This window comes from Phocoena phocoena, chromosome 20 (assembly GCF_963924675.1).
Source record: "Phocoena phocoena chromosome 20, mPhoPho1.1, whole genome shotgun sequence".
In the NCBI taxonomy this organism is placed as follows: Eukaryota; Metazoa; Chordata; class Mammalia; order Artiodactyla; family Phocoenidae; genus Phocoena; species Phocoena phocoena.
Window position 1 is genome coordinate 1,690,360 of NC_089238.1, and position 24,050 is coordinate 1,714,409.

The 24,050-nt window shown below is 44.0% G+C and overlaps 1 protein-coding gene and 1 pseudogene across 1 annotated transcript; one reads left to right on the top strand and one right to left on the bottom strand.

The window, feature by feature from the left end:
• Positions 1 to 4,123: 4,123 nt before the first annotated feature.
• LOC136140886 (zinc finger and SCAN domain-containing protein 5B-like) lies at positions 4,124 to 7,456 on the bottom strand (annotated as a pseudogene).
• Positions 7,457 to 10,846: 3,390 nt separating this feature from the next.
• Positions 10,847 to 23,255, top strand: LOC136140888 (zinc finger protein 304-like). The gene is given in 7 exon segments (XM_065899032.1): positions 10,847 to 10,927; positions 16,606 to 16,732; positions 18,057 to 19,463; positions 19,466 to 19,546; positions 19,549 to 19,641; positions 19,725 to 19,831; positions 22,941 to 23,255. Coding segments are annotated over 7 exon segments (2,211 nt in total).
• The last annotated feature ends 795 nt before the right edge of the window (positions 23,256 to 24,050 follow it).

The window sequence follows — 24,050 nt, forward strand, 5'->3', positions numbered from 1 at the left end:
AGACCTGTACTCTGAAAACTATAAGATGCTGATGAAAGAAATTGATGATGACACAAACAGATGGAAAGATATACCATGTTTTGGATTGGAAGAATCAACATTGTCAAAATGACTATACTACCCAAGGCAATCTACAGATTCCATGCAATACCTATCAAATTTTAAAATGGCATTTTTTACAGAACTAGAACAAAAAAAATTTTTAATTTGTGTGGAGACACAAAAGACCCTGAATAGCCAAAGCAACCTTGAGAAAGAAAAACAAAGTTGGAGGAATCATTCTCCCTGACTTCGGACTGTACTACAAAGCTATAGTCATCAAAACAGTATGGTACTGGCACCAAAAACAGTAATATAGATCAATAGAACAGGATAGAAAGCCCAGAGACAAACCCATGCACCTATGGTCAATTAATCTGTGGCAAACGAGGCAAGACTATACAATGGAGGAAAGACAGTCTCTTCAATAAATAGTGTTAGGGGAGTTCCCTGGTTGTGCAGTGGTTAAGAATCCGCTTACCAATGCAAGGGACACAGGTTCAATCCCTGGTCCTGGAAGATCCCACATGCTGCAGAGCAACCAAGCCTGTGCACCAAAACTACTGAGCCTGTGCTCTAGAGACCACGAGCCACAACTACATAGCCCGTGTGCCACAACTACTAAAGCTCACTTGCTCTAGGACCCATGCTCCACAAGAGAAGCCACTGCAATGAGAAGCCCATGCACCACAACGAAGAGTAGCCCCTGCTCGCCACAACTAGAGAAAGTCCACACAGCAATGAAGAACCAATGCAGCCAAAAATAAAATTTAAAAAAATAGTGCTGGAGAAACTGGACAGTTACATGTAAAAAAATTAAAGTAGAACATTCTTTAAGACCATACACAAAAATAAACTCAAAATGGATTAAAGACCTAATTCTGAGACCAGACACTATCAAACTCTTAGAGGAAAACATAGGCAGAACATTCTCTGATATAAATTGCAGCAAGAGCTTTTTTGATCCATCTCCCAGAGTAATGGAAATAAAAACAAAAATAAACAAATGGGACCTAATTAAACTCAAAAACTTTTGCACAGCAAAGGAAACCATAAACAAAATGAAAAGACAACCCACAGATGGCAGAAAATATTTTCAAATGATGTGACCGACAAGGGATTAGTCTCCAAAATTTACAAACAGCTCATGCAGCTTAATATCATCAAAATAGACAACCCAATTAAAACATGGGCAGAAGACCTAAACAGACATTTCTCCAAAGTAGACATACAGATGGCCAAGAGGCACATGAAAAGATGTTCAACATCACTAATTCTTAGAGAAGTGCAAATCAAAACTACAATGAGATATCACCTCACACCAGTTGGAATGGCTATCATCAAAAAATCCACAAATGGGCTTCCCTGGTGGCGCAGTGGTTGAGAGTCCACCTGCCGATGCAGGGGACACAGGTTCGTGCCCCGGTCCGGGAAGATCCCACATGCCGCGGAGCGGCTGGGCCCGTGAGCCATGGCCGCTGAGCCTGTGTGTCCAGAGCCTGTGCTTCGCAACAGGAGAGGTCACGACAGTGAGAGGCCCACGTACCACCAAAAAAAAAAAAAAAAAAAAAAAATCCACAAACAATAAATGCAGGAGAGGATGTGGAGAGAGGAAACCCTCCTACACTGTTGGTGGGAATGTAAATTGGTGCAGCCACTATGAAGAACAGTATGGAGGTTCCTTAAGAAACTAAAAATAGAGCTACCATGTGATCCTGCGATCCCACTCCTGGATATATATCTGGAGAAAAACATGGTCCAAAGGGATATATGCACCCAAATGTTCATTGCAGTGCTCTTTACAATAGCCAAGACATGGAAGCAGCCTAAATGTCCATTGACAGAAGAATGGATAAAGAAGGTGTGGATGTGTTACATATATACAATGGAATATTACTTAGCCATTAAAAAGAATGAAATAGGGCTTCCCTGGTGGCGCAGTGGTTGAGAGTCTGCCTGCCAATGCAGGGGACGCGGGTTTGTGCCCCAATCCGGAAAGATCCCACATGCCGCAGAGCAGCTGGGCCCGTGAGCCATGGCCGCTGAGCCTGCACGTCTGGAGCCTGTGCTCCGCAACGGGAGAGGCCACAACAGTGAGAGGCCCACGTACCACAAAAAAAAAAAAAAAAAAAAAAAAAAAAAGAATGAAATAATGTCATTTGCAGCAACATGGATGGAGCTAGAAATTGTCATACTGAGTGAAGTAAGTCAGACAAAGACAAATATCGTATGATATCACTTATATGCAAAATATAAGAAATGATACAAATGAACTTATTCCCAAGCAGAAATAGACTCACAGACTTAGAGAACGAACTTATGGTTACCAGAGGGAAGGGCAGGCAGCGGGGACAGATAGGGAGTTTGGGACTGACATGTACACATTGGTATACTTAAAATGGATAACCAACAAGGACTTACTGTATAGCACAGGGAACTCTGCTCCAAATTCTGTAACAGCTAATTGGGAAACGAATTTGAAAAAGAGTAGATACACGTATATGTATACTGAATCACTTTGCTGTACACCTGAAACTAACACAATATTGTTAATGAACTGTACCCCAATATAAAATAAGTTAAAAATAAAACGTCGAGGATTGGCTCTCAAAGTGTCTCTGAGGCTGAAATGTCTCTATTTACAGAGCTAGGGAAAACTCTAGGGGTCACTTCCTGTTACCCAATCAGCACAGTGATTGGATAAATGTCATGGAAGGAACTATTTTAGAGAATCCGAATAGATTCAGTTTCCCATGGAAACTCCAATAGGAGAAACCATGATTTATTAAAGAGGCCTCCACATTGGTTTGGTGGTAGATTTTCTTTATTGTATTTTATCTATTTTAGACTTTATGGGTTGCATTTTGGGAGGAAACAGATTGGTTTTCCTGATCTAGGGAATTTTTTCTCATTGCCTGGAGAGTTTGAGGGAGTCAGAGAATTGAGATCTGGTAGTTGTAATCGAATTGGGTTACCTAATCTATTTTTCTTTTTTTCATGAAATAAGTCTTAAAAGACTTTTTGTCTAAAATCAGCTGATGAACTAAAGTGTGAGAAGAACCTATTTCGGAGTAGGCATTTAGAAAACCAGAGGTTGTACACCAGTAGGGAAAAATAATGACACCTATCAATTTAGGGAACCTTCCTTTTTCTAAATAACTAAGGAAGCAATACGCGAACAAGTATAGAGGGTACAAATCTCAACGAAATAAAGGCCACATAGACAAAAACACAGCTATTATCTACTCCATGTAGAAAATCTTGGAGAAGGAAATACGCAAACACTCTTTGACAGAAATGTATTTGTTTATTTGAAATTTAAATTCCATTGATTATCCTATGTTTAATCTGGCCGCCCTACCTGGAACATCCTATTTTACAAATCATGCCTAACATGAAGACAATCAGCAGTAGCCTCAGTTTCATGCTGAAGTACTAAAAGCCAATGAGACATGCATTCATTGGAAGAAAAAGAACAACACAAAGCAAAAACTTATAAGAAAATAGGCTATATAAAGAAGAAAACAAAAGCCAAAGGGAAAATAAGTCATCACTCAAAGATCCTCCTAATTCATGTGGATGGAACCCAACTGGGTTCCAGTATCCTCCTAAGTTCTTCACATGTCATCCATCCTTTGTATCTCAGAGGTGACAAATCATCCTGAATTTCCTTCTTGGAGCAGAAGGGACTTGGACCTGAGGGCAGAGTCCTGGGTGAGTCATTTTTTTAAAATTTATTTTATTTATTTATTTTTGGCTGTGTTGGGTCTTCGTTGCTGCGCTTGGGCTTTCTCTAGTTGTGGCGAGTGGGGGTTACTCTTCGTTGCAGTGTGTGGGCTTCTCATTGTAGTGGCTTCTCTTGTTGTGGAGCATGGGCTCTAGGCGTTCGGGCTTCAGTAGTTGTGACGCGGGGCCTCAGTACTTGTGGCTCGCGGGCTCTAGAGCGCAGGCTCAGTACTTGTGGCGCACGGGCTTAGTTGCTCCGCGGCATGTGGGATCTTCCCGGACCAGGGCTCGAACACGTGTCCTCTGCATTGGCAGGCGGATTCTTAACCACTGAGCCACAGGGAAGTCCCTGGGTGAGTCATTTTGAATGTGTTTTCTGGTGGCGTTTGAAACTTCCCAGCTGACGGAGGGCGCTGTGACACTCGGGGCACACGTACGGTTTGAGCCCAGAGTGGGTGCATCGGTGAACGCTGAGGTTCCCTCTGTGGCTGAAGGCTTTGTCACAGTGCTCATATCGGAAAGGCTTCTCCTTGGTGTGGGTCCTCTTGTGAGCATGCAACGTGGAGTTGTGGGTTAACTTCTTGGGGCAGAGATCACAGCAGTATGGCTTCTCGCCTGTGTGGATCCACTCGTGAGTTTACAGGTCGGAAGACTGCATGGACCCTTCAGCACAGATATTGCATTGAAAGGGTCTCTCTCCTGTGTGTGTCCTCTGGTGAAGGGTAACCTGAAATTGATAAGGAAATCTCTTCTTGCATACCCTACATTAATAGGGTGCCTATCCCTGGGCTTCTTTTCCCTCAAGAAGACTGGTTGGTCCCACTGTGCTAGGTGAAACAACAGAATGGGACTCAAATTGTCCTGAGAACTGTCCTTTGTACAAAGATGTGGCTCCTTCTTTTTTTAAATAAATCTATTTATTTATTTATTTTTGGCTGCGTTGGGTCTTCGTTGCTGTGCACGGGCTTTCTCTAGTTGTGGCACGTGGGGGCTGCTCTTCGTTGAGGTGCGTGGGCTTCTCATTGTGGTGGCTTCTGTTGTTGAGGAGCACGGGCTCTAGGGGCATGGGCTTCAGTAGTTGCGGCACACGGGCTCTGTAGTTGTGGCTCACAGGCTCTAGAGCTCAGGCTCAGTAGGTGTGGTGCACGGGCTTTGTTGCTCTGCAGCATGTGGGATCTTCCCGGACCAGGGCTCGAACCCGTGTCCACTGCACAGGCAGGCAGATTCTTAACCACTGCGCCACCAGGGAAGTCCTTGTGGCTCCTTCTTGATGCACTTCATGGGAACTGGGAATGTTGGCCAGTTTCCTTTTGAAACGTCTGAGACCCCTTGGAGAGCCTCTTCTGTATCCACTCTTAGTCGAAACTTCTCCTTCTGGAACACAAGAGGAAAACATTCAGCATTCACATTTGAAATATCAGTTCCTTCTTGGGGATTCTTGCCGCCCTCTACCCTCCCAGAATGTGCTGAAAGAAGAGATTCAGCACACAACATTTAACAAGGAGCATTTTCCGTGGTGCCAACCTCACTGGAACCCAGCACTGATGTTGGCTGAGGACTTCCCATCAACTAAAATACCTAAGAGTCTAGATTATTAAACACCCTGGAAAGGTGATGATGGAGAAGTTTGGCATTAGAGAACCAGCTACCCCCTGCCCCCCACAAGGAATGTTAATGCTGGGTACCCAGCTCCGTGCCACCATTGGAAGCAAGTCACTAACTCCTCTGGATTCCAAGTTTTTATACTCACCACGACGCTTTGGAAGTTCAAGCTCTTGAGACTGATGGGTTCTTGTCTCTTCCGTGTCTTCCATCAGGTCCTTCTCCAAGTTTTCATTGGGTGTCAGACCCTCTAGTTCACCTGTTTCAGGATTGATCTCTGGCAGGAGACCTTTCTGGTCCTGTCAAGGGGTAACCAAGCAGAGTCAATAACCCATCCATCTTAGCCCACAGAAAGCTCTGTCTCCTCTTCCCTCATCCCCCTCATATCCTAGTCTAAGACTCCAACTTTCTAAATATCATTTTGGGGGATATACCCTGACTTCTTCTGGGCCACCCTAACACCCCGATTGATAATTGTCTCCTAATTCCCAAGTCTGTTCTTAATCTATACTGACTGACCCCATCTTGCAATCCAGTCCGGACATCACAGTTGGCACTGTGAATTCGCTACGCATACGTCTCTCCAAGTCATCGCAAGTTCTCTCTGCCCCTGACTCTGGAGCAAAGGACTCTAGGTCCAGGTCTCCCAACTTCAGCGCATTTTGATACATTACCTAGATTTGTCTTTATGATGACAGTTGTCCTGTGAATGGTATGATAATGAGCAGCAAACCCCTAGTCTCTACTCACTAGAAAACAATAGCATCCCCCACCCCCATCCCCATTTGGACAAATCAACTGTCTCCAGACATTCTCTAATATCTTCTGAGAGGCAAAACCACTCCAATTGGGAACTCCTCATTCAACTCAAGGGATTGACAATATTCCAAAATAAGAAGTGCCTCTGAGGAAAACGACCATGGGGAAACAGCTGTCAAAGAATTCACCCGTGGCAAATTGACCCAGCACCATCCCATTAAGACGGGATTTCTTTCTCCTCACGCTTATGGCCACAAGCTTTCATGGCCGAGGGACAAAGGTGGATGAGTCTTCATTCTCACACTGTCTTGAAAATGTCTAGGAACCGAATGCATCCACGGGAATTCATGGAGTCAATGGGTCCATTTCTGCCCTTAATCAAATCTACCAATTACTCTAGCAGTCACGCCCATCTGAACCTCTTTTACCTCCTCCCAGACTCTCTCTAGGTATCAGCACATCACACACTTACCCACCCTCTTGACAGTTCTTTGGCTCTTGCTGGATTCTGTAGCTCTTGGCTTACCTGCTGGCCATTCTTTGGAAGTATCTCACTAACGAGGGATTGGGGATCCCTGGGTAGGTCTTTCTCATCGTTGGTGTCACTGAGCTCAATTTCAAACGTCTCAATATCCAAGCTTTGCACAAGATATTCATCTCCTTGTATGCGAACTGTAGTCTGTGAGGGAAAAACTAAATTGAGATCGGTCTCCTATAAGACCTGGAAAGTAGCTCTCAAGGCATCCAATGACATCATACCACACAAGCATACGGTTTTTTTTGTTTAAAACATCAATATCTCTCAACGATGCCCAATGCAAACTCTCACCCATTTGGGAATCACTGATTTAGAGTCAATCACTCAGGTCCTATCTGTTCAATCCCCAGCTTGCAGATCCCATCCCACCTCTCCCTTTCCCATTCCAATCATAAGGGTCCAACTCACCCATTTCCTGGGTTTCTGGTTATTTCTTAGCATGTCCTCCATGTCTTTGCAACTCTGCACTCCACTTTCCTTGACTAAGACCTGGCACCCCAGCAGCATGCAGATCATAAACTGATCCAGCACTAGCTTGTCCATCGTCTGCTCCTTTGTGTGAAGATCTGGCATCAGCCACTAATGGCAGAGCTCACAGAGTCTCCTCAGATCCTGGAGGGGGTCGGATTCCTCTGAGCTTCTAAATGTTCTGAAGCGAACGTGCCACATCTCCCAGTCACAGTCTGGCTTTTCCATAAGTGTATGTTGGCATGGCAGAGACACTGGTGACTCTGAACTAGGGCTTTGGGGGAGTTTTCCATGACCCTGGAAAAATGTCTGGTCCTCAGCCATATTGATGGAGGAATTTTCCAATAGGACTCTGAGCAAACGCTTCTAGAAGCTGGTGGCCAGTTGACCCCTATGGAAAGGGATTTCCTCTGCTTTTCCTCTGCAATAGAGTCACTGTTCAGAAGGCTGGGGACAAAAACAAACAAACAAAAAGAATGAACCTGATGTCTTTCACTTTATTCCACCCTTCCATCTCTCCTACATCCCTCATCCCAGTATTGGACACCACTCCCCCACTGTTTCAATATTTGATACCAGGAACTATAATCCATTCTGTTATTCTTCTGACATCCACCTTTATAGTAAAACAAAAAAGTATCTGGTCAAAAATGTCTATGGGGCCGCGGTTCAGAAACTTGCTGAAAAAATGATCCACAACACACCACACCACACCAACATGTGTGGAAACATTCTTCTCATCTCACAGAAGAGTTCAACAATCAACCATAGTTAATGTGGGGTTTGAGGGAGATCCATTGCTTTCACAAGGTCTCTGAGCTAATGCAAGGTGAATAGGAAGCCAAAGCTTTCTGAAGCCCAGCTTTCTGAAGCCCACCTCCATCTGTCCTGATTTCTAAGGACTCTCTTTAGACATTCCCTCTTGTCACTTACCCCTTCGAACCCTCTTGCCTTCAGTCTCCTCAAGTCAGGGACTGGCTCTCAAAATGTGTCTGAGCTGAAATGTCTCTATATAGAGCTGGGGGAAATTCCAGGGGTGCATTCCCATAACCTCATCATCCCAGTGACTTGATAAAGGTCACGGAAGGAACCATTTTAGATAATCCGGGTAGATTCATTTTCCCATGAAAACTCCAACAGGAGAAACGTTGATTTATTCAAGAGGCCTCCATATGATTTGGAGGGTGCTGGAGGAAAAGGAACCCTCCTACACTGTTGGTAGGAATATAATATGGCTCACAGCCACTATGGAGAAGAGTGTGGAGGTTCCACAAAAAACTAAAACTAGAGCTACCATATGATCCAGCAATCCCATTCCTGGACATAAATCCGGAGAAAATAATCATTGGAAATGATACACACACCACAATATTCATTGCAGCACTATTTACAATAGTCAAGACATGGACGCAACCTAAATGCCTATCAACAGATTAATGGGTAAAGGAGATGTGGTATATATACACAATGAAATATTATTCAGATAGAAAAAAAAGAATGAAGTAATGCTACTTGCAGCAACATCGATGGACCTAGAGATTATCATCCTAAATGAAGTAAGTCAGAGAAAGACAAATATAATATGATATTTGTGGAATCTAAAAAAATGATTCAAATCAGCTTATTTACAAAACAGAAACAGACTCACAGACATGGAAAACAAACTTATGGTTACCAGAGGATAAATATGGTGGGGAGAGATAAATTAGGAGTTTGGGATTAACACATACACACTACTATATATAAAACAGACAACCAACAAGGATCTACTGTATATAACAGGGAACTGTACTCAATATTTTGCAATAACCTGTATTTGAAAAAAGTCTGAAAAAGAATTGATATATGTATACGTATAACTGAATCACTTTGCTGTACACCTGAAACCAATATAACTTTGTAAATAACTATACTTCAATATAAAATAAAAATTAAAAAGAAGAGGAAAGTAGGTGATTAGACCCAAGTTCAGTTTGATAACAGATACTAGACGTTTTTAAAACATCTGCTAGCTACAACCTTGTGGTTTCAATATTTCCCCTTACAATTCTAAAGCCATTTCCAATTCCAACCAATGCTTGTTTACAAACACCCTTACATCTTGACTGCTCCAATTGTAATTCTTGACAAACAATTTATGGAACTATCTGTGGCCTTCCGTTTTTTGCCTTTATAACCTTCCTCCATTTTGTAGTCCAGGGGAACTCAATGCACGTGCTTCTCGAATCTGTGTCCCTCAGCTGCAGTTGTAACAAACCCCAAATACATGCTTCTTTCTTTCATTCAGGCCTTTGTTTCTGAAATTTTGGTTAACACTCCTAACACATAAAAGTATGTAATTGACTATGTTGTCATTAGTTTTTACTGTCTGTCTCCTTTGACTGGAAGTTCAGACTCACGAGGGCAGGCATCTTTGAGATTTTGAATATTGATGTGTCCCATGCAGCCAAAATAGTACTTGGAATGGGATAGGCACTGAATGAGTGTTGGTTAAGGAGGGAATAAATATGGTGGGACAGATACCTGTTAGTTTTTAGGCAAAGCTATCTGCTGTCTTTTCATGTCCCCTAAGGCTGTACTAAAAAATAAGATTTAAATATATAATGAATCGCAATTTAGAAAGCCATTTCCGCAGGCTAGCCAAGTTTCCTGTGTAATTACGTGCTCTGCTTCATTCCCTCACTTCTCAGACTTCAATGTTCCTTCAGTCTTCACTGAGACCCTAACTTTGTTCACATGGCCAAGAGCTATTTCAGCAACCACTTTTTAAAATTTTTTATTTCTTTATTTTTTGAGGCACGCGGGCCTCTCACTGCCGTGGCCTCTCCCGTCGTGGAGCACAGGCTCCGGATGCGCAGGCCCAGCGGCTATGGCTCACGGGCCCAGCTGTTCCACGGCACGTGGGATCCTCCCGGACCGGGGCACGAACCTGTGTCCCCTGCATCAGCAGGCGGACTCCCAACCACTGCGCCATCAGGGAAGACATCAGCAACCACTTTTGAGTAACTAAAATTATGGTTGATATCAGCACTTTCAACATTTCACAAATATTTTTCTGAGATAATCTCAAGTCTCCATGCATTGTCACTGCAATTGCAGGTGAAATTATATTGAGTACCCAGCAAGGAAAGTAGATCATGTAGTCCAGTCCTTTATCTCTGGGTTCAGAGGCCCCCTTTCCAAATAAAGTATGACTGTGACCATAGAGTCACACTCCAGGCAGAAAGCAGCAAGTGGTAAATCACTCTTCTTTTCAGTCAGGTAGAACTTGGCTTCTAAAAAAGAACTGGGGCTTCCCTGGTGGCACAGTGGTTAAGAATACGCCTGCCAATGCAAGGGACATGGGTTCAAGCCCTGTTCTGGGAAGATCCCACATGCTGCAGGGCAACCAAGCCTGTGTGCCACAACTACTGAGCCCGCGTGCCACAGCTACTGAAGCCTGCACACATAGAGCTGGTGCTCTGAAACAATGAGAAGCCCACACACCGCAATGAAGACCCAACACAGCCATAAATAAATAAATAATAAATAAATTTATATAATAAATAAATAAATTAGAACTGAATATATATCAAAATGTGGAGTAAGAAGTATGTGTCGGTCACTGGATGGGACACCGTCACTGGCTCTACGTTTTTTGTGAGGGAACCAGAGACACAGCACGTGGTCCACCTGCTTTTGGCCGCCCCACATCTCTTCTCTGTCTTGCCCGTCATGGCCGTGTCTGGAGCCTTTGCTCGCTTGACCCTGACCGAACACAGTGAAACTCTTAAGTTGAGTGTAAAGCTTCAGCCTGTATGTATTGGAAGTGCAATAAGACACTGTTTATTAGACCTTAAGTATGGCTGGATGCACTTTGTGTCTGAGCAACACCCAGGTATCATGTGCCCACTTGCTTTTGTAGGTTCGGGGAACATCTGAAATATTATGTCTCTGTACCTCTCTGTGATCAGCACAGACTACATTCCACGCAAATCTGGGTGCGTCCCCTTTAAGAAGTGTGGAAACCCCGCCCTGGTACTGAGAGATTCCGGACACACCTTCCCAGCAACCCTCTGGGTGAGGCGGAACTTTTCCGGAGGCGGGGAGCACCGCCCCTTGCTAGGGCCTGGAGCGCTGTGAACTACATTACCCGAAAGGCACTGCTCCTGAGCGTCGACCTAGAGGACCGCGTCTGGGCGGGTTTTCTGGCGTGGCCGGCGGGCGACATTTTGTACGCTCTGGTCTGTTCACCGGTGGTGAGCTTCGCAACCCTGGGCCGGCGCGTTGTTAGGGAGGATGGAGGGCGTTGTGCTGGCTGCTCTGAGGCGGTTCTGAGGTTCGGTGTGGGCGCCATCCGCATTGACTCTGTCTCGGGGCCGGAATAGGGACCGCAGGGCCTGGGCTCCTGCTTCGCCCACAAACTGTGCTGGGGCCGCGCTGATGGATCCGATTCAGGTAAATGCTGCGCCCCCCGGGCCCTCAGCCAACTCTTCTTATTCTGCAGAATTTTTGTTCTTAGCAATATTCTCTTACAAGTGTCCTATATTTATATTTATTTGTCCCGCCAAACCTTGGCTTTCTGAATATTGAAATATTACCCGTGTAGAAAAAAATTACAGAGAACTTCCCAGTGTAGTTGAATAAACAGCTCTAAAATTGATATTCGGCCACTGCTCAAGTCAAGAAATGCGATATAAATAGGACCTCAGAAGCCGCCAGTGGGGTCCTTCAAAACAATTATCCCCATCCCCCAAAAGTTAAGGTATTGTCTGATGTTTTAAGTAAGTTTTCTTTTTTAAAAATTTATTTATTTATTAATTTTTGGCTGCATTGGGTCTTTGTTGCTGCGCGCGGGCTTTCTCTAGTTGCAGAGATGGGAGCTGCTCTTCGTTGCGGTGCGCGGGCTCCTCATTGCGGTGGCTTCTCTTGTTGTGGAGCGCGGGCTCCTCATTGCGGTGGCTTCTCTTGTGGAGCACGGGCTCTAGGCACGTGGGCTTCAGTAGTTGTGACATGCGGTCTCAGTAGTTGTAGCGCACAGGCTTAGTTGCTCCGTGGCATGTGGAATCTTCTCGGACCAAGGCTCGAACCGTGTCCCCTGCGTTGGCAGGTGGATTCTTAACCACTGCAATGCCAGGGAAGCCGCCTTCTTGCTATTCTTTTTTTTTTTTTAGATAGATTTATTTATTTATTTTTGGCTGTGTTGTGTCTTCGTTGTTACACGTAGACTTTCTCTAGTTGCGGCGAGCGGAGCCTACTTTTTGTTGCGGTGCGCGGGCTTCTCATTGGGTGGCTTCTCTTGTTGCGAAGCACGGACTCTAGGTGCGCGGGCTTCAGTAGTTATGGCGTATGGGCTTAGTTGCTCCGCAGCATGTGGGATCTTTCTGGACCAGGGCTCGAATCCGTGTCCCCTGCATTGGCAGGCGGATTCTTAACCACTGCGCCACCAGGGAAGCCCTTGCTATTCTTGATACTTTTGCCAACTACGTGGAAATTATTCCACGACTGTAGTTTACCTTCGCTCAATTGTTTTAAAACTTTTTATGAATGGAATCAAGTAAATATTATGATGTGTTTTCCTTCATTTGCAAAACATGGCGTGACTTTACTCATGTTTTTCATAGCTGTCCATTAATTTTTGTGTGTGTGTGCAGTATTCTTTACTATGGATATATGAGTAAAATGTCCTTTGAAATTCTGCTGTTGAAGGCTTTTTTGTTTTGTTTTGTTTTGCTTTGTTTTTTGGTCTGCTTTCTGTATTTTTTTTTTTAGCATCTTTATTGGAGTATAATTGCTTTACAGTGGTGTGTGCTTTCTGTATTGATAAACATTGCTACTGTAGTCATACCTGCCATGTCTTCTGGGGTATATCAAGCATACATTTGTCTAGGGTATATGTTAAAATTATTATTGTATTTAAATGAACATTTCCACTTTTTAATCTTGTTTTGCTCCATGTTACTAATTTTAACTTAGGTCTTTGAATGAGATGATTCTACTTAATCTATTCCATAGTTACATTTTTTAAAGGAATAGTTTATTTATTTATTTTGGCTGCACTGGGTCTTAGTCACGGCACACAGGATCTTCATTGCGGCATGTGGACTCTTCCTTGTGGCATGTGGACTGTTATTTGTGGCATGTGGACTCCTTAGTTGTGACATGCAGAATTCTATGTTGTGGCATGGGAACTCTTAGTTGCGGCACACACGTGGGATCTAGTTCCTTGACCAGGGATCAAACCTGGGCCCCTGCATTGGGAGCGCTTTACCCACTGGACCACCAGGGAAGTCCCCCATAGTTACATTTTGATACACACTTATTATGTATTAGGTAAACTTACAGTCTTACATTGTACGTCCACTTAGAGAGTTTGTGCTTTTTCAGTGATTGTACTCATAATAATATATATTTTACTGTTAAGTTTTCTTACTCTGGTGGTATTGGAAGAGAAAATGATTAAGAAATATCTTGTTAAAATACTTGTTTGAAGGGGGACGAAGTGAATCATTGTGAGGATAATAAGTTATAAGGCTTCAAATCCCTTTCAAGACGTTTAGAAAGCAAGAAGATATTTCCATAGAGGATGGAATAGAGGTCAGGTCCTATATAGCTTGTTTCCTTTCTCTTAAGATTATTTTATTTTACTTTACTTTTACTTTACTTTTTTCCCCACCATGCTGCTTGCGGGATCTTACTTCCCAGACCAGGGATCAAACCTGCGTCCTGGCAGTGAAAGCACGGAGTCCTAATCACTGGTTTGCCAGGGAATTCCCCTCTCTTAAGTTTAAAGTATCAGAAATGACAACCAGTTATCCCAAACTGCTGAAAGGCAAGCACTTTTACTCTGATTCTAGCAACAACCCCTTTATCACAGATTCACTTTGGATGTGAAGCCAGTAAGCGGTAGTTCCATTCTCTATCACAGGCGAAAAAAGCATTTAGGAAATTACAAATAATTTCTGAACATTTGTGGGAAAAAAAAATGGATATATCAAATAATAGGAATAAATGAAAAAAGTACATGTTCTTGAATCCTATTATGTAATGTTATAATAATTTCAAATCAGAACTTAATCTATGGATTATGTAAGTTGGAATTTTATATAAAACAATTTTTAACATAAGCAAAGTAAAATTTGAAAAGGAAGTATAAAAACTCCTGGTCAGCTGTTATGGCCAACTACAAGCCACAAGAAGAGAAAAATGTGTTATTGGCAAGGGAAAGACAGAATAAGGGAATCAAATGCAAGTGTCAGAAACAGCTGTACATGAAATGAGTCTTAATTTTGATATTTGTGGCTTAGGGCTATAATAGTGTTATATATCCTGACACAACCATTTCTTTGCCAACATGATCCTGTATTCTTTTTTCTCATTGGGCTCCAGTCACACTGTCCTCATAGATGATAGTCAAACATGCCAGAGGTGACTCTGACAAAGAGTCTTTGCACTTGTGTTTTCCACTTCTGGAAAGCCTTTTCTCAAGATATACTCATGACTTTATGGCACAACTCCAAAATACTTTCTGCCCTCTTTTACATGCTTTGTTTTTCCCTTAAGTATTTGCCTTTGCCTGAAATATTAAATGTTCACTCACTAATCTTCTTTTTTGTCTATGTTGCTGATGAGAATTAATATTACATGGCCCTGGTTTTCCCACAGATTCCACGTTCAACAGAACCACTTATGAACCCTGCACCAGTGAGTGTAGGTGTCCTGAAAGTATTTTGCTGTCACTCTTCCTAGACTTGGTCGCTGTAGACCCTAGAGAAACCCTCAGCCTAGGTTTCCAAGTCCAGGCCAGTGGTTATATGGACAGATTCCCATTTTTAGCAGCCAGTGGACTAGGATGTGAAAGGTTGTCTTAGGTATGGGGATAGTACGTACAAATGTTTGAGGATGAGATTGAGATGGGAGTGTTTTAGGACTTGTAGGTCTCTGTTAATGTCTGGTGAGAGCAGAGAACAAAGGGGCCAGAGTCAGGCCTAGGATGGTAGCCTGAGAAGTTGGGTTTTTGTTCTGAGAATGATGGCAGATATGGAATTTTTGGAACGGGGGGAAAAGTGATGTGACTTAGGTTTTAAGAGGTTACCTCTAGCTGCAGTGTGCACAGCAGATTCGGGGGAAGGAAGACAAGGAGATAATCAAGGAGGCTCTTGTAATCATCTAAAAGCACATTTGTTGTGCCTGGACGAGAGTGACAGATGTGGAGGTAAGAAATACTTGGCTTCTGGATTTGTTTCTTAAGTAGAGGTGGACCAGATTTTCTAATGTGGAGGGCTCACAGATGACTCCAAAAGTTTTTTTCCCTTTGCATTTGGAAGGGGGTATGTGCCATGAACTGGGATGGGGAAGTCAGTGGTAGGAGTCATTTTCAGTGAGAATATTAGGAATTGGCTTTTGGCTGTGTTGAGTCTCAAAAGTTCCATTGACTCCCAGGTATAGGAGACAACTGGCTGAACATGCAACGCTAGAGTGCTGGGGGAGGCTTCAGGATGCCCTTATGGGACAAAGGAAGAGACTTGGGCTGTCAGAAAGAACTACAAGGGTAATGAACATCAACGGGAAGATAGGGGATAGGGAAAGTCCAGCGGGTGGCCCAGGTTTTTATGGGGGAGTGGCCATGAAATTAATGCAGAGGGAAAGCAGTAATGGAGGTGAAGTGATAGCAAAGTCAGGCTGATGCTTATTTCTCCTCCTATGCACTGACCAGCCTTTTGTGGTGGAACTTGGGGAGTTTCACAATGTCAGATGAGTTTTACCTAAGGTGTGTCAAGTGGGTGTGGATTTTGAATGGGTGTTATATGGACAAAGATTGTAACTGTTGAAGAGACATAACTTGCAATATAAAAGTGGAACCTGACCAGGCGTATTTAGATGTGCATGTTTTGACTGAAGTTAAAGTTAGGAACAAGGCCTGGTGGGGGAGCCTTCGGAACAGGGCTGGGGAACCGCCAGTGGAGAGTTGGGGTACGGCGGGATCCTGTTGCATTGGCAAGAACTTTCTGATGCTGTGTGCATAAGTGTATGTGAGGAGGCAGGAGACATGCCAATTTTGTGGGCCAGGTGGTGGTGATGGGTATCAGATGTATGAGGAGTTAGCCAGTGAGTAATACGCATGTGGGGAGGGTGTGTGACCAAATTGCCCCAGAGCCCTCATACCAGGAGTTTAAGAGAGGACGATGAGCCCAAGTTTGTTTGTGTCTAGGAGACATGATCCTGGGGCCTCTCAGGATGTTGTCTTGCTGGAGAGGGAGGGAGCCCTGAATACCAGGCCAACAGCTTAGATGGCATCTATCTGTCCACCTGCCTGTTGTTGCTGAGAGTTGTACCTAGTGCTCAAGGAAGTATGAAGAGTTATTAGGTACCAGTGCCCTCTAAGTTAGGGAGCTGTGGAGGATGATGAACCCAGAGTGAGTATGGGTTAGGGGTACTTATGGGGTCCTGGGGAGAGAGGCTGCTTATGTACATATCTGTCCCCGTCATCACAGGGCTCTGTGACCTTTGAGGACGTGGCTGTGTACTTTTCCCAGGAGGAATGGAGGCTTCTTGATGAGGCCCAGAGACTCCTGTACCGTGATGTGATCCTGGAGACCTTTGCACTTGTTGCGTCATTGGGTAAGGCCCTCACACCTATCCCAGCATCCTGGGCAGGTCTCTGCCTTTCCCCTTTTTTCCAAGGACAACTCTTTTCTTTTCACAGCTAGACAGTGACCACATCTCTATTACTGCTTCCTTGTCAGCTGTGCTGTGGGTGCCAAGGCTGAGTGAGTGTATATACAATCTCCTTTCAGAAGTATCCCCAATACCAGATGCTCTGAAGTTTTTTCAGTGAAGGTTTTCTGGGTCAAATGATTTGGAATTAGTTCAGTGGGTTCCATTAGTCTCAGCCACTCCCTGTTAAGTTGACTCTGTAGACCCATACACCACCGTGCTCCAGGCTGTGCCCTCTAGCTAACATTTCCTGGGGCCTCACTATTTCAGGAATTGTTGGGACTCAATGTGGTAACTGTTTGTGGGGTCCACTTGATTGTTGCTGTGAGACCTTCCTCAAAGATTTTTTTTGTGATATTATTTTTCCCTCCTGAGGTTGTTTTGGGACTGGTTGTCCCCCTGGGCCAGTACTGACCTGTCGTGTCTTTCACTTAGGACTTGCATTTTCTAGGTCCCATGTTGTTTTCCAGTTGGAGCTGGGAGATGAACCCTGGGTACATGACAGAGTGGACATGACTCCAGGCACAGCTAGAGAGACCCAAAGTGGGACCCACATTGGTGATTGGCATCAGGAGGAGGAAGTGATATCATGGCTGGGTTCAGATCATATCAGGAACACGTCCTGTGCCCCACAATGTTTTAGGGCCAAGGCCAGTGACTGTGTACCTCATTTCTATCTTTCCTACCCATTCTTGATACTTTGCTCCTTCTGTCATTTCAACTCTGAATCTGAACCCAGGATTATCCCTCACCTCTCTGTCTTCCACTCTTTATTGGTCTTCTCCATCATCACTCTGATGTGCTCTCCAATATTGGCCTACATTAACGTGTGATGAGTTCCCCCCGTATCCTTAAAATAGTCCTTGAACACTACCTACTCAGTGACAGCCAGATTTTCCTGAGCCTGGACAAACCTTTCCACACAGCACATGTGGCACCAGCAGCCAAGGCCCTGGTGAAAACCACACCCAGAGGAATGAGTTGTGGACCCCAGCTCCTCTGTGTGTTCCACTCCATCCTGTGTCTTTCACCTGGTGTGTCATCCATGTTCTGTGACATGTAGAGGCCCAATACTGCACAGCAGTCCTTTCATAACCTGCCCCAGCTCTCTTGTCCTGAAAATAGTCCTATGGATTTATTCGTTTCTATGTCAGCCACATATTTGTAATGGAGCTGCATCCTTCTACCAAAATCTACATGAAGTTCACCCACATTTCTCTGCTTTCAGGGTGTTGGCATAGAGCAGAGGATGAGGAGACACCTTCTGAGCAGAAAGTTTCTGTAGAAGTGCCACAAATAAATACTTCAAAGACAGACCTGTCCACCCTGAAGTCCTATCCCTGGCAGAGGTTCTGCCTGTACTTAGAAGGTGGTTTGCATCTAGCTGAGGACCTTGTCACAAACCATGATCAGAAACTGTGTGGGGCAGGTGTGAACTTTCACCAGCACAGTGGAGAGGAACTCTTTAGAAGACATGTGGGTAAGACCTTTATGAAGAGCCACACAGTCCATGCATACAAGAAGTCTTTCACATGCCAGGAGCCTGGGAAGGATTTCCCTGGTACCTCTGGCCTTCTCCAGCACCAGGTCACTCCACCAAAGGACACCAAGTGTGTAGAGGCCTCTCACAATGGACAAAGGCAGTATAAATGCCACGAATGTGGGAAAGCCTTCTGCCAGAAGTCTAGGCTTGCTCTGCACCAGAGAGTCCACGCTGGAGAGAGACCTTATGAATGTGATGAATGTGGGAAAGCCTTTGGCTGTAAATACATACTTGTTCAGCACTGGAGTGTCCACACTAGAGAAAAGCCTTATGGGTGCAGCGAATGTGGGAAAGCTTTTAGCGACAAACACACACTTGTTCAGCACCAGCGAATTCACACTGGAGAAAGGCCTTACAAATGCAGTGAACGTGAGAAGGCCTTCTGTCGCAAATACAGACTTGCTCAGCACCAGAGAGTCCACACTGGAGAGAGGCCTTATGAGTGCTGCGAATGTGGGAAAACCTTCACCCGTAAACCCATACTATTTAAGCACCAGAGAATCCACACAAGAGAAAGGCCTTATAAGTGCAGTGAATGTGGTAAAGTCTTTAGATGCAGCTCCAGCCTCATTACTCATAGAAGAATTCATACAGGGGAAAGGCCTTATGAGTGTAGAGAATGTGGGAAGTTCTTTAGCCAAAGCTCTCAATTTATTGTGCACCAGAGAATTCACACTGGAGCCAAGCCTTACAAGTGCAGTGAATGTGGGAAAACCTTCACCACTAAAAGCAAACTTGTTCAGCCCCAGAGAGTCCACACAGGAGAAAGGCCTTATGAATGTGGAGAATGCAAGAGAGCCTTCAGCTGTAAACGCATGCTTGTTCAGCACCAGAGAATCCACACTGGAGAGAGGCCTTATGAGTGCAGTGAATGTGGGAAAGTCTTTAGGTACATCGCCAGCCTCATTAAACATAGAAGAATTCACACTGGGGAAAGGCCTTATGAGTGTAGTGAATGTGGAAAGTTCTTTAGGCAAAGCTCCCACCTTAAAGTCCACCAGAGAATTCACACTATAGCAAACACTTATGAGTGTAGTGAATGTGGGAAACATTTTAGCCAAAACTCTACTCTCATTTTGCACCAGAGAGTTCACCTGGAGCAAAGGCTTATAAGTGCAGTGAATGTGGGAAACGTTTTAGCCAAAGCTCTACTCTTATTAAGCACCAGAGTTCACATTGGAGAAAAACCACGAGTGCACTAAACGTGGCGATTTCTTCAGCCAAAACTCCCAGCTTACTCAACACCAAAAAGTTCATGCTACAGAAAGGCATCACCAGTACAGGAAATGTGGGAAATTTTTCTGTCAAAGTCTGCCCTGACTGAGCACCAGAAACTTAACAGCCAAGATGGACTCTATGAGCGCAGTGAATGTAAGAAAGCTTTCAGCCGAAGGACTAACCTCATTCGTCACCAGAAATTTCCTACTGGAGAAAGGCCTTCAAATGAGATGAGGAGAGCAGTGAATGAGCTGTCTTCTTAGTTAATACATCATACTGAATAGGCTCTGTGAGGGAGTCATCAACTGGAAGTTGAATGCCATACATCTAAACAGCTCTAGTGTGCAGATTGCCTATGAGTACCAGGTTCGTAGGGAGCTTTTAAGGAGCTATGCTACTTTCTGACTTAATGTCACTGTGAGTTTCTTACCTCACCCAAGTGGTAGATCCCCATTCTTGGCACCAGCCACCTCAGTGTGATCAGGGTAGGTAGATCTTTGTGCTCTCTTATCCCCTTAGAAATGCATGAATAGCCTGAGCACTTGGGTGTTGTCATTCTCTTTGGTCCTGCCAGGACCAAAGCAGCTTTGACCAATGGAATCCAGTCTCGGTTCTGCTGGTGGCTCACAACTTATTTGGTGGCATTGTCTCATATCATGCTCAGGATAGGTTTTTCAAGGTCTGAGTCACTCTGTTTGGGAACTATTTGCCTCAGTTTGCTCCACTCTATACCATAATGAAGACTATTTAAGCCACCTTTCATCTTGGGGTTTGTTCACTTTCAGACTGGTGTTGAGAACCAAATTGGACTGTCAGGATGATGAGGAACTGGTTTTGTGAGTGTTCCAAACTTCTTATACCTCAGTGAGGATAGTATCATGGCAGAGAATAGTTTTCACTCCAGTTTTGGTCCAATCTGTTGTCCAAGGCCTCCTAGGGTAGACTGCAGGGCTCTGTGGGACTAATGTTGAATTCTGGATGTCAGAATTTTTGGTGGGTCCTGAGGTCACCTGAGATGAGGACAGTTGTGAGAACCACCAGTGGTTTTTGGAGGAACATGAATGGTTCTCTTTTTCACATGGGATGTCACATCATGCCCCCAGTACTGTTCAAGAGAAGAAGTTCTCTAGGTCCAGCTGGAAAAGAGCCATGTGCCATAATGTGCCCAAAGTGGTAGGCTGCTGTTCCTGAGTGTTAGATTACAGGCATCAGGTGGGAACCATATTTCATACAGAAACACTCATGGAATTAATAGGGAGTGAGAGACAAGCAAACAAGAAGGGATGAGCCTTTTCTAAAGTTTCATCCACAAATATTCCAGTGACTGTGTCGCTTTAGGATAAAGTGTTTGAGGACATTCTCAGGAGTTCCAGAGCTGTTCCTCTCCTCCTGAGCCCCCAGTCAGTGTCAGATTGAATAATGTAAAGGTTTTAGGACTCAGCATCTGCACACAATTTATCTCAAGGCCATTGCCGCACAGTGAAAACAATGAGGAATGAGAGTGGAAATTGTGTAGTCCAGGCATGTGAATTTTAGGACCCAGGCAGAGTTCCTGGATAACTTAAGTGGAAAGAACTTTCACTGCTCACCCGTCTTCTTTGCTACTGCTACAGATTCCCTCCCATGGGCAAGGGGATGTGATGGGGTTAATGTGAGGTTGCCAGAGTTCTACTGAAAAGGAGATTCAGCAAAGAGATTAAGATTTTTATTTGAAGCCAATTTCTATTGAAATTTAATTAGCTGTATAGTTGGTATGCACTGAACAGAACATACCTAAAATGCACAGCTTGGTAAGTTTTAGTACTTTAAAGCCACGGAACCATCATCATAACAGACATCTGTCACTGCCATATCTACTTTCTGACATCTCTCTCAGGACTTTCAGGCAACTACTATTGACTGACTTTTCTCTCATTTCAATTAGTTAGTGTTTTATAGACTTTTAATATTATTGGAGCCTTAATGTTTACTTTTGTGTTTGTCTTTTTTATCTCCATGCATAGTTACTTTGAGAATCATCTAAGTTGCCGATGTGAATAATTCATTTTTTTCATGATAATATACTGTTTGGATATACCATTACTTCACTGGTATTGATCTGTTAAAGGATGGCGTTTTGTGGTTTCCAGTTTGTCTCACAGATAAGCTTACTATTAACGTACATAAAATCCTTTATATGAGCACATGGTTTCATTCTAAAATGAATGACTGTACCCAAATGCATTCCCATTGACAGTATGGGAACATTCCAGTTCCCCTGTGTTCCTCACCAGTACTTGGTTGGTATGGTCAATAGTTTGAATATTTCCTGTTTTAAAAGCATGGAGACATATCTCACTGTGGTGTGATTGCATTTCCCTAATGATTCATGATGTTGAACATTATTGTGTTCATTTGCCAAGTGTATATCTTCTTTGACAAAATGTCTGTTTTCTTATTAGTAACTGAGAAGTTAATAAGTGTGTTGGAATTTGACTTTTCTTCAGTGACTTTGCTGGGTGGAATAGGTATTTGTACTCAACATTATTACTACATATACTTATTATTAAGATACTTCTATTACTTTAAGCCTAGACACTTAATAAAAAAGCCAACCGACCCTTCATTGTTGTGTTTGCCAATTTCCCTGGTATGAATACTCCAACTGTGGGCAATTTCAAGCTGTGTGTATGAGGTTATTACTGAACCGGAGGCACAGCAAGCCAAACGCTGAGATGCCAAGGTTTGCTGGGGAGTATTTCATTCACAAGAGAGGCAAGTGAGGACACAGAAGAACAATTCTCAGATCCACCCTCCCGGTGGCAAGGTGCCTGTGATATTTAGGGGATAAAGAGGCAGGGTGGTCTTAAGTGTGGGGAAAGGCCAATCAGAGTTAGAGAAAAGGCGAGGTAATTGGTGTGTACAGGTGTGTTTCATTACATGCTTCTTCACGATGCATGTTTAGAAGTGGTGTCCATAAGTGGACAACGTCACAGGCTCTACTCTTTTCTGAGGGAGCCAGAGAAGCAACAAATTGTCCCCCTGCTTCTGGCCGCCCCACATTCCTCCTTTGTGTTGTCCACCATGGCCTTGTCTGGACCCTGACCTAACACAGTGAAACTCATATATTGAGTCTAAAGCTTTAGCCTACATCCATTGGAAGAGCAATAATACAGTGTTAATTAGACCCCAGCTATGGATGGATGCACTTTGTGTCTGAGTGACAACCTGGTATCATCTGCCCATTTGGTTTTGTAGGTTTGGGGAACAACTCATATATTATGTCCGTGTACCTCTCTGTGATCATCAAAGACTACATGAAAATCTAGTGCGTCCCTTTTAAGAAGCGTGAAACCTCGCCCCCTTCCTCAGAGCCTCACTCCCAGCAACCCTGGCGGAGAGGCGGCACCTTTCCTGGAGGAGGGGAGCACCGCCCCTTGCCAGGTCCTGGAGGCCTGTGAACTACATTACCCTGAAGGCTCTGCCCCTGTTCCTCGGCGCCCCTGGACCAATAAAGGCTCAGTAAAGAGGCACTTCCGAGCTAGAGGACTGCGTCTGGGCGGCTTTTCCGGCGTCTGCCGTGGTCGTCATTTTGTAAACTCGGATGTGTTCAAAGGTGGGGAACTTAGCAACGCAGGGCCGGCCCGAGGTCAGGGAGTCAGGAAGGCGCTGTGCCCGCTGCTCTGAGCTTAGTCTGAGGCTCGGCGTGGTTGCTGTTTGGCCTGACTCTCTCTCGGGGCCGGGAGGGGTGTCCGTGCTCGGGCCCCACCTTCGCCCACAAACTCTAGCGATGGCGACAGCCCAGATGTGTCGGATTCAGGTAAATGCTGCGTCATCCGCGCCCTCACCCAACTCTTCTCATTCAGCAGTGTTTTATTTTATCTGTGTTCTCTTACCAGTGTTCTATAGTTATTTTTATTCCCCAAAACCTTGGTTTTCCGGATTTTCAAATATGACCTGCGTGGAAAAAGAAAATTGCAGAGAACTTCAATGTGCAGTTCAGTAAGCTCTAAAACTAATATCCGTTCACCACTCAGGTCAAAAAATGCGATATAAATAGGACCCCCAGAAGCCGCCTGCGGGGTTCTTCCAAAACAATCATCCGCATCCCCCCAAAATGAATGTACTGGCTGATGTTTCAAATAAGCATTTTCTTTCTTTTCTTGATAGTTTTGCCAACCATGTGGGAAATATTTGATGATTCTAGTTTTGCTTGCTTGTTTTAAAATTTTTTATGAATTGAATCATGTAAGAATTCTGTGTCTTTCTTCATTTGCACAATATGGTGTTATTTTGCCCATGTTTTTCGTGAGTATCCATTCATTTTTCTTTCTGTGAAGTATTTTATAGATATTACTATATGATTAAAATGTTTTTATAGATCCTCTTCTTAAAGGCTTTTCTTTGTTTATGGTTTTTGGTTTGCTTTTTTGTTTGGTCTACTTTCGTATTTATAAACTTCGTACTGCAGTCATATCTGCT